The sequence below is a fragment of the Apium graveolens genome, chromosome 4 (assembly GCF_009905375.1).
Source record: "Apium graveolens cultivar Ventura chromosome 4, ASM990537v1, whole genome shotgun sequence".
NCBI lineage: Eukaryota > Viridiplantae > Streptophyta > Magnoliopsida > Apiales > Apiaceae > Apium > Apium graveolens.
Genome location: NC_133650.1, coordinates 241,615,453 through 241,626,553, shown reverse-complemented (window position 1 = coordinate 241,626,553; position 11,101 = coordinate 241,615,453). Strand labels below are relative to the sequence as shown.

General features: G+C 32.0%; 1 protein-coding gene across 1 annotated transcript; it reads left to right on the top strand.

Moving 5' to 3' along the window:
• Nucleotides 1-1,917: 1,917 nt before the first annotated feature.
• Nucleotides 1,918-6,558, top strand: LOC141720749 (ferric reduction oxidase 4-like). Its single transcript, XM_074523360.1, has 8 exons — nucleotides 1,918-2,135; nucleotides 2,234-2,336; nucleotides 2,431-2,616; nucleotides 4,200-4,434; nucleotides 4,641-4,968; nucleotides 5,105-5,342; nucleotides 5,498-6,207; nucleotides 6,302-6,558. Exons 1-8 carry the CDS (start codon nucleotides 1,979-1,981, stop codon nucleotides 6,439-6,441), a joined length of 2,097 nt encoding a protein of 698 aa, XP_074379461.1. The 5' UTR covers nucleotides 1,918-1,978; the 3' UTR covers nucleotides 6,442-6,558.
• Nucleotides 6,559-11,101: the final 4,543 nt, after the last annotated feature.

Below are 11,101 nucleotides of genomic sequence, written 5' to 3'. Positions count from 1 at the left end.
ACAATAATATCCAAATATATACATACTTATTATATCTTTTTTTATTATTTATGCAACGAAATATATAAATAATATTACTAATCACAAATATGTAAATATATATATGTGTTTAAAGTATTATTTATATTTATAGTAAATGTGAATTTATAAATATATAAGAAAATATATTAGAATAATCAGATTATAACCGAGTTTTTTCGGGCTTTTAACCGGGTCTGGTCGAAACCCGGGCTTTTAACCGGGCTTTGCCTAAAAATATAAGGCCCATCAAGGCCCGAAACCCGGGTCAGGCCCGAAACCCGGGACTGGACCGAGCTAGGCTTGACCGGATCGGGCCGGCTCTTTTGTACATCTCTATGTGCAGTTACGGGTCACTGATTTTATGGGCCTATTTGGCAGTGGTGAACAGCTTTTGTCGATCCAATTTATAAGTAAAATTTATAACTTATAAGTTATAAGTTATAAGTTGATATTAGTAAGCCCATAACAATTTACGAGGGAGTGTTTGTTGATCGAATTTATAATTCGAATTTATAATTTATAAACTGATAAGTTGAATGTTAACAAAGATTTACTTTTTTTTTGAACTTATTTTGACTTTTTGATTTTTTTTTATTAAATTTAGTTTAAAAAATATGTTTTAAAATATTAATTCAATTTAAAATTCATGAATTAAGATAATTATATTTAAAAATTATTTATTTTAGTTCATTTAAATTAAAAAATCTGAATTATAAGTAAAATTATCTAAACATTTATATAACTTATAAATAATTACCACTTATAAGTCATTTATTCAATTTAAGTTATAATTTACTTATTTTAAGATTTCTCAAATGGGCATTATATAATTTTTTCCTGAACCATTTTTGTTTCATGATATCACATATAGAAAAACAATTATAACCCTTTAAATTTTTGAATGTCATGTTTAATTTATTAATTCTTTCTAACAAAAATAAATATTTAAGATTAAAATGCCTATTTAGGAGACTTATTTGAGTGTATAGTATATTTTGATGGAAGAGTTGTAATCTTTTAAATAAATTATTTAATTACAACAATACCTCACATGCAGGGATTGAGGCAGGGGTGGCCAGCGGGTGCGCACCCCAAACTCCGATATAATCGTGAAATTAGTATTATAATTTATGAAAAAAATTATATATTTATATTTTAATAGTAAAAAAAAATTATTTTTAATTTTATCCCCCTCAAAAATATATAAATTTTATGAATATAGTACTAAAATTAATGATGTTTACAATAGTTATGAATTTAGATATACGAATTGAAGCATATTATCCACATCAAAGTTGTTAAAAAATATTATTTATTAATTTATTTAATATATAAAAAATAAAAAATATATATCAGTTATTCCGAAAAAAATTTTGCCACCCCAATTACCGATTTCTGGCTCGGTCCTTGCTCACATGCATTCATGTAAAAAAACTAACCAATCATTCTAAGTTAACTTGGGAGTATCAAGCCAATATATAACTACACTAAATTATCCAAAGATTAAAATTCCCGAGAAACAAACATAATCTACGGGTAAGTCCAATGTTTAATGTAAAGTGGTTACAAGCTTACAACAAATTGTTAATTTGTTATTATATGACTTATTTGTTATTATGTTCTGATGCTAAAATACAACTTGCATTCTAATGTAAGTTGAAAAATGCAAGCAAATGTATTTGTAAATGAAGATGTACAAAGTAGCTATTGACGGAATTAAATTAAATACAAAATGTAGTGGTGGCAGAGTAACTTGTAATTAAGTAGGAGTCGCATAATAAATTTTGGTAAGCTAAATAATAATCAAGTAAATGAAGTGGGTAAGTTGTGGTATCATGATTTTTCATGTTATAAATATAGGAAACAGTTGCGGGTATCAACAGCATTTGGAAAACTTGATGCTTTTGATTTTGCAAGTGTTGGAAGAGCTTGTTTATAATTTCTAAAACAAAGAATAATGTTGAAACTTGCAACATCAACGATGAGGATGTTGTTCTTTCTTATGTTTCTGGGATGGCTCTTTGCTTGGGTTATGCTTCCAACTAAGCTTTACAAAAACACATGGACTCCCAAGCTTAACACCAACCTTAACTCTACATACTTTAGAGAGCAAGGTTACTACTCTGTCTTGCATCTATTTACTAGCATTTTATATTGTTATTTTTAATTGTTGTTAGTTTTTAAGTCAGGGACAATCTCAAATATGTTTCAGGTAGAAATCTTCTGCTGTTCACATTCCCGGTAATGTTCTTGGCTGCTTTTGGAGGAATTTTTATTCATTATAACAAGATATCTAAGAAATATAGCCATGAAAGGTTAGTATAGGACTCAAGAAGTCGAGTTGCCTCTGTGTCTGACATGCTTAGTAATTGTGTTTTTAATTATACACTGTTTTCTACTGACACGCAGTGCCCAGAACAACAGCCGTCTGGCCTTCTTGAAACGTCCAGTACTTGTGATGGCTCCTATTGGGATAGTCAGCATGACGGAGCTCATATTTGCACTCATGTTTGTTGTGCTTTTGATCTGGTCTCTTGCAAATTATTTGTATACCAGCTTTGGTCACCTTCATATGAGTGGAGCTGGGGTGAAAGTGTAAGTCTTTGCATCTGTTACTGCTTATGCTGCTGCTTTGTAGTATCTCGCAAATGTATGAAGATAGTTGTAAAATTCGTAATTTTATTTTTAATTTATTTATTAGAAATTAGATATTAATTTGTCTAGATAAATATTTTAAAATTAGAATATTCTGAAAACATTTTGTGCAAGGTAGTTGATTTGTGAAAAGATTTGTTATTTGTGGAAATAAGTGTAAGAATAATTTAGAAAATCGAAATTTTTTAGTTTAGGTAATTGTGTGTATCAAATATTTTATTTATGGAATTTACTTGGAGAGGTTGTAAATCTTTAGGAGGAAATATTATTATTTCCTAGTTGAGATATAGGGTTTTGTATCGTTATAAATACACCATATTCGTATTCCTTGTTTTTATCATTAAAATTCGTAAGACTTTCTCAGCAAAAATCAGCTGTCTTGTAAAATTCGTAGAAAATTCATCGTAAGTCAGAATTCAGTGATTCTGGACTTTTCAGAAAGGTCTTTTCGTTATCTTCAGCTTTCGTGTTTCGTGTTTTTCAAGAAAATATCGTTTAGAGGGTCAAAAATAGTAAATTCAGATCTGGTCAGGCTTTGAGGTAAGTACTTTTGACTTACTTTTAATTTTCGAAAAAAATATTTCAGTTCTGTTTTTAATTTCGTATAAGATATAAGAATTTTGATTTTGAAATTATAAGATATAAGTATTTGTGAATTTTAGAACCCAGTCTCTACGTTTTCGAACCCGTTCGTAATTTACGCTATAGTTCCGGAACTAGCCTTAGATACCCTTAGTAGTCGCACAAGTGTGCAACTTTAGATACCTATTAAGGGCGCGTAATTATTGAACTTTAGATGCCGACCACTGGCAAAGTGTGGTATAAAGAATAAGAATAAGAATTAGATGCCGGCTACTGGCAAAGTGTGGCCGTAGATCAAGACTGTGGTATTTATAAGAATTATCGTTTCGTTCTGTTTTATTCTGTTCAGATCTGTTATAAAATCTGTATTGTTATAAATTCTGCTCTGTTCTGTTTTAAACTCTGACTTATAAAATATAAAACTTTGGGTTGGATTTATTTTAGAAAATGTTTTACAAAATTATTATTGTTTTAAGAAAAATCGTTTTATCAAAACACCCATTGTTTTTCTGTTTAAAAGTTAGTCAATTTGTACTTGCTGAGCTGTGTAGCTCACCCCTTTTAACATTTCAGGTTCGGAATTTGGAGCATATTAAGATTAAGGAATGAGAACTATGTGGAGATCTGTGCTGCTTCGTTTTGTGCTATTTGAATTAGAATAAATATTTTGTTTTTAGAGAATAAATTTAATTATCTGTTAGACAATTATTATCGGATTTGTGGAGCTGCGTCTCTATTTTTATGATTTTGATTATTGAGTTTGACCGCTGCTTTGAATTTCGTGATCTATTAGAATTATCGAGTAATAATATATTTTATTTTTAGTTTTCGATTTAGAACTAATAGTCCGGAAGTGCGGGCTGTTACAATAGTTCTATGCATATCTTGTTTCTACTTTCATATGTTTGTTCTAAGCTGCCTGTTTTCCTTGTAACTGGCAGTTGGGAAGCCAAGTTTCGTAGTGTGTCGTTGAGACTTGGATACATAGGTAATACGTGCTGGGCGTTCTTGTTCTTTCCAGTCACTCGGGGTTCTTCTATTCTGCCTCTTGTTGGCCTCACATCAGAGTCTAGTATCAAATACCATATTTGGCTTGGTCATCTCTCCAATATCTTGTTCTTTGCACATAGCGTTGGGTTCTTCATCTTCTGGGCCATGACTAATCAAATGGTTGAGGTATGCCATGATTCATGTCACCACCAATCTTTCTTTGCAAATGGTTGTCTTTGTTGATGAAAGACAGTGTTGATTAAATTTTTTGTTTGATTATATCAAAAGCTTTAAATATTAATGGGGAAAAAAAAGAAAAAGAAAAGATCATAATAAGTACTCTCTTGTTTCCTAAATGTAAAATTATTAAATACAGTTTACTTATAATCCAGGCACTAGAATGGAGCAGGACTTACCTATCCAATGTTGCCGGAGTGATTGCATTTGTAGTGTCCCTAGTCATGTGGGTATTAAGCTTTCCGCATTATAGGAGGAAGATGTATGAGATATTCTATTACTCGCACCATCTTTACATCATCTACCTCATCTTCTACATGCTACATGTTGGAGTTGCCTACCTCTGCTTGATTCTACCCGGAATTTTCCTATTCCTCATTGATCGATATTTAAGATACTTACAGTCACGAGATAATGCTATGTTGATTTCAGCACGCCTATTACCTTGCGACACCATTGAACTCAACTTCTGCAAGAGCCCAGGTAATAATCAAAACATAACCGACTACATTGCCTTTCAACCAGCTTTGCAGTTATGTCAAATTACACTTGCAAATTATACTCTCCCTTCACTACGGGTATGTCTTTCTAACATTTTTCGTTATTTGTGCTTACCCAGGATTGGATTATAAGCCCACTAGCATAATGTCCGTGAATGTGCCTAGCATTTCGAAGCTGCAGTGGCACCCGTTTACTATCACTTCCAACTCCAATCTGGAGCCTAATACTCTCAGTATTGTTATCAAAAGCGAAGGAAGTTGGTCTCAGAAGCTTTATCGAGAGCTTTCTTCTCCACTAGAGCATCTCGACATATCCGTGGAAGGACCATATGGTCCTACTTCATCTCATTTTCTTAGGTAATTCTTTTATTTTTAGAAGATAAATGAAAAATTATCAGCTCCAGGCTTGCTTTGAACCTTTGGATCAATTACAAAATCATTGTCAAAATTTTGTAGATAAGATTATAATTTCTTGTTCCAAGCTTAGAGTTAGAGTTGTGCTGTTGTTATAGGCGTGAGGCTCTAGTGATGATCAGTGGAGGTAGTGGGATCACTCCTTTTATTTCCATTATCCGGGAAGTGATTTATCAAAGCACACACAACAGCAGAGTCCCAAAGCTTATCCTTGTTTGTGCATTCAAGCACTCATCTCAACTCAGCATGCTAAACCTTTTACTGCCATTATCTGCAACCCCATTAGACACTTCAAAAATCCAGCTACAAATAGAAGCTTACATCACTCAGGAGAACGAGAATACCAGAGAAGAATCCCAAAATCTCCTCCAAACCATAAGTTTTAAGCCTAATCCATCCGCCACCCCAGTCACTGCAGTGCTTGGCCCAAACAGCTGGCTCTGGCTTAGCGCCATCATTACGTCTTCTTTTATCATGTTCCTTCTTCTCCTGGCCTTTGTTACTAGATACTACATTTACCCATTTGATCATTACGCTGATCTAGTGGTGTACCATTACAGTTACAGAATATTGTGGGACATGTTTTTGGTATGCGTGAGTGTGTTAGTATGCAGCAGTGTATTTTTCGTGTTGCAGAAGAGACGAAATGCCAAGGAAGGGAAGCAAATCCAGAGCTTGGAGATGTCCAGTCCAACATCACCTGGAGGATCATGTATAAATGATGAAGGTATAGAGGTTGAAAGCCTTTCCCATCAGTCCATTGTTGAAGCTACTCAAGTGCATTTCGGTGCAAGGCCTGATCTCAAAAGTAAGTAGTAACATATAGTAATACCAAAATCTTGTTTTTTCGACTTGTGTTGCTTAACTAAATTTATTGCATGAAAAATTATGAATGTGTATAGGTATATTGTTCGGATGTAAAGAATCAGATGTGGGGGTGTTGGTGTGCGGGCCGAGAAAGATGAGGCATGAAGTTGCCAAAATATGTTCGTCTGGTTTGACAAAGAATCTGCAGTTTGAATCCATCAGTTTCGACTGGTGATGAAAAAATGCTTCTCAATATACATCTGCTTCCTTATTTGTTCGTGTTATTTATGTTATCTAATCCGCATATAAATTTGTCAATAAAACACTGTACGTTATGTAGCATGTTATTTAATACTGCAAATATATCTTTGCACTTGTTAATTTGGTGATACGTATGTGACATCAACTTGTATAATACTAATTATATATTATACTAGTCCTAAAATTGGAATGAAACTTATTTATTTGAAATTTTAAATAATTTTTTAAATTTAATTTTAAGTGAAAATTTTGCAATAAAACTTATTTATTTGAAATTTTAATAACAAGATTTGATAATCTATACTATTATATTAAAAATGAAACAATATAATTATATAAATACAAATAAAATTGTATATATCTAACGGTTTTGATTTAAACAAATTAATATATAATATTAAATAAAATTATACTATTGATCCAATGCCAAATAAAAAATAAAAATAAATTACGTGCAACTAGTTGGATTTGCAGTTTCGGATTAAAATAAAATAATAAAGACTGATAAAAATAAACGAGCTCAAACAAAATAAATTAAAATTAAATTCGTTCATAAATAGATTACTATTCACAATATAATTATATAAATACAAATAGAATTGTAATATGTCTAGCGGTTTTGATTTAATCAAAATAATATATAACATTAAATAAAATTATACTATTGATCCAATCCTAAATAAAAAATAAAAATAAATTACGTACAATTAGTTGGATATGCAGTCTTAGATTAAAATAAAATAATAAATACTGATAAAAATTTGAAAGCAAATTCGTTTGGTCGATATAATGTCATCATGCTAAAACAAAAAAATTAACGAGCTCAAACAAAATAAATTAAAAGTAAATTCAATTGGAAAATATAATGTCATCAGATTAAAATAAAATTATACATATTATCAATTCGGTGTAAAATATAATAATATTCATTCCGGGCTAAAAATGAAATTAAACAAAAAACTAAATATAATTAGCTGGATTTGGTTGACATAACTGGTTTAAGACTAAAACCAAGATTTGCTAACGAAAAAAACAATATAATAAATACTACTGATCTAGCTAAAAAAATATTTTATTAAACCGGGCTACAACATTATGTGTTTGTCGATATAATGTTATCAGAATAAAACAAAATATATTATCTATTTGATTTAAAACAAAATAATATTTAACCAGAGCTAAAATAATATTAAAAACATACTAAATGTAATTAGATGGTTAATATAACGGGTCTAAGGCTGAAACAAAATGTATATTATTGATCTATGCTAAAACTGAAATTAAATTCAAACTAAAGGGTTGTTAGGTATAATGTAGATTTAGGATTGTGTGATAACTGGGATCCGACCCAAGAGTTTGATTGCATATCTTGTGTAAAATGTTTGGGTTCATATAATTATGGTTTTTTTCAATTTCCATAATATTCAATTTTAATTTTAATTTATCATGAATCAATTATATAATTTTTTTACCTCAAATGAATAGTATATATTAATTTATTTTAGTCCGACTTTATTATAAAGGCTAAGGAATCATCTCTATTTTCGTTTTATTAACATATTATGTATATTATAAAAATTTAGAAAACCAGTAATTATATAAACCCAAATATTGTACATACAAATCAACTGTCAAACATTAATATTTTGGCTATTAGATTCGGATCTTAGTTATGCCACTCTTCAAAACCTAGATAATACCTATCAATGAATTAGTAGACTTTAATTTTATTTTAACCCAAAATCAATATTGTTAGTCCCTTACCAATGTAACAAGAATTAAGAAGGGGGGTTGAATGAAATTCTTGAAATTTTTTCTTGAATAAAAATTGTTCTGACTCAATTATATATATATATATATGTGTGAATTGATTAGCAGAATGCGGAATAATTACTTGAAATGAATCAAAACACAAGTAATTAAAAACAAGAGTCTTTAAAAACTTTCTAGTGGATTTGAATGATTCCACCAGAGATATATAATATATATCGAGAGAATTCTGTGTGCAAAAAGCTCACAGCTGCTTATAAAATGATAACAACTAAGAACGAGAGAAATGCTAAGAATACATCTTACAAATGTTTCTCTCTTGGTTGCTAGGTTTCTTAGTTACTATTCTATTTGCTGCTTCTTGGTTTATATATCATCAAGATTACAAAGTAATTAAACAAGATAATAAAACAAAAACTATCAAGTCTAATATAATGCTACTTCATTACTCTATTCCAGCATCTTTGAATATCTTTATAATAGCAGGGATATGACAATGCTTCTTTGTTTCGAAAACCCAGTTGAATAGGCTACCACATTTCATTTGCATACACTCGACACATATGACTGTGTTGTCACTGTCAACAGATATTTGAATTCTTTATCCGTCGGGTTTATGATCATCCGTCGAGTTGTTGATCATCCGTCGAATCAATTATTGTTCATTCGTCGGGTAGCAATCAGACACTTGACTCCATTTCATTTATGCAGAATTACAAGACATCATCTATGTACAATTAATCAACTTATTCTGCATATCTAGTTACAGTCAACATGACTTAAGTACTAATACAGATTCTAAACAATGTGTATGCAGAAATGTGCTACAGACTTATTGTTACATAAGCTACTCACTCGATGGATAATAAATCATCATCCGTCGGGACTAAAATGAGTTATCCGTCGGGACTATTAACCTTATCCGTCGAGTGCTACATTTTCACTAAGTAAAATCTACCAAGGTGTTTTGTTCATGAAATTATCAAGTACACAACATATACACAACAATCTCCCCCAATTTATGTCTACTGGAATTGTAGCCATAAATTAAGAGAAACTTGATGATAACAAAACACCCTAAAAATACAACTTTGAGGGAAAGTAGATAATACTGAAAAGTGCTTCAAATAACAAAATGTATAAAGTTTAGCTCACAGTCATTTTCAAGATGCTCCTCTAGCCTGAGCAGATTTATCTACTTCCTTGAAGGTCTGGATCTCTTTCCAAGCTTTCTGTTATTTTCTTCAATATGATTTTGGAGCTGCCTGTGGAATTCCAGTTCATCAGATTCTGAGAGATCTAGCTTTTCTTGCATTTCCAAGAGAGTCTCATTGCTAGAGATGCTCAATTGGTCTTCTAATCTGAAAAATCTTCTCACTCATTTGTCATCCATGAACTCCATCAGCCAGTAGGGCCTTAGATGCACTCTTCTCCCTGTGTAGGGGATAATTAGAGTCTTTGGGAGTGCATCTTTAGCTCTAACACTCCTTAGTTCTTCAATCTTCTTCAGTACCAATCTTCTTGCAGTAACATTGAACCCAAAGTTCTTTTTGAAAGATGAATAAACCTTGATCAGTACAGCTTGGCTTTCTTGAAGGATCCTGTGAAGTGGCCACTAAATCTCCCTTCCTCCCTTGTACTTGAACACTAACCTTTCAGGTAGGATTCTGTATGCATCAATTCCTCTCACATCATCTAGTTCATCCAGATAGAGGTTTAAATCAGAAAACTCCTTGATATCACATAAGTACAGGTAATCTCCCTTATTGGCTTTAGATTGAGCTTTGACTAGAGATTTGGATTTGAGAGGTGACAGCTTCACTTTCTTGACTGCTCTCGACTTTATCCTTTTTGGCTTGCTAAGGATTGGTAAATTGAAGTCAGGAATTGGTAAGTTCTCCCATTCTATTGGCTCATCCTTGGGCACAATAGGTTCACCATGAATGTTCCTGTAGGGATCCACCACCTTGATATCTTCAAATACCACAGAGGGCTTTGATGCTTGAGTTGTAGTTGGAGTGGATTTCTTGGAAAACTGATTCTCCAATTCCTTATCAATAATGTCTAGTTTCCTTTTGGTTCTTTTAGCCAATTCCTTGATTTTTGGAGCTTTCTTCTGTTGTTCAACTTGCTTTTTTGGAGCTTGAGATTCAATAATTTCAGATGGCTGAGCAGAGATTTGTTGTGATGAATTTACAGCATGTAGCTTGGCCAAGATAGAAATATGCTCTTTCTTTTGTTTAGCCTTTTTGGCATCTAGAACAACTTGCTTCTTTTCCTGTTTCAATCTAGCCTTTTCTTCTCTCTTTGCTTGAGCAAATTGAGGATGACCAGCCACCACACAAATTTCTTTCCCATTCCTGAAAACTTTAGCAATTCTCTTTTTCAAAGCTGAATCAGCTGGATCTTTGTAGAAAGTAATTGACATTGACAGAAGCTTCATTTCATCAGGCTTAGGTGTCTCATACATAGTATCTAAAGGGTTCTTCAATGATGATTTTGGATAATTCACCCTTGTTTTCAGAATTATTTCAGCCTTTGGAGATTTGATGCAGGATGACTGTCCTCTTTCCAGATAGTTCATGCTCATCTCATTCACAGAAATTTGCTTGACTTGAGAATGATGGATGGCTGACTTTACTGACTCCTTGACTAGTTCAGACTTCTTTTGTATATCCTCATCAGTCTTCTCCCAGTTGAGTGGACTCAACTTCTTCTTTTCAGCTGCTCAAAAGTTGGCTGCTGCTGCATTTATCAGATCTATACTGTTTGTAACTAGTGGATTTGAGATAGTAATTGAAGGCACAATTACTTTACTGATATGAATTTGAAGCTTCTCCCCCTCACTTGGTCCTTTCTCCCCC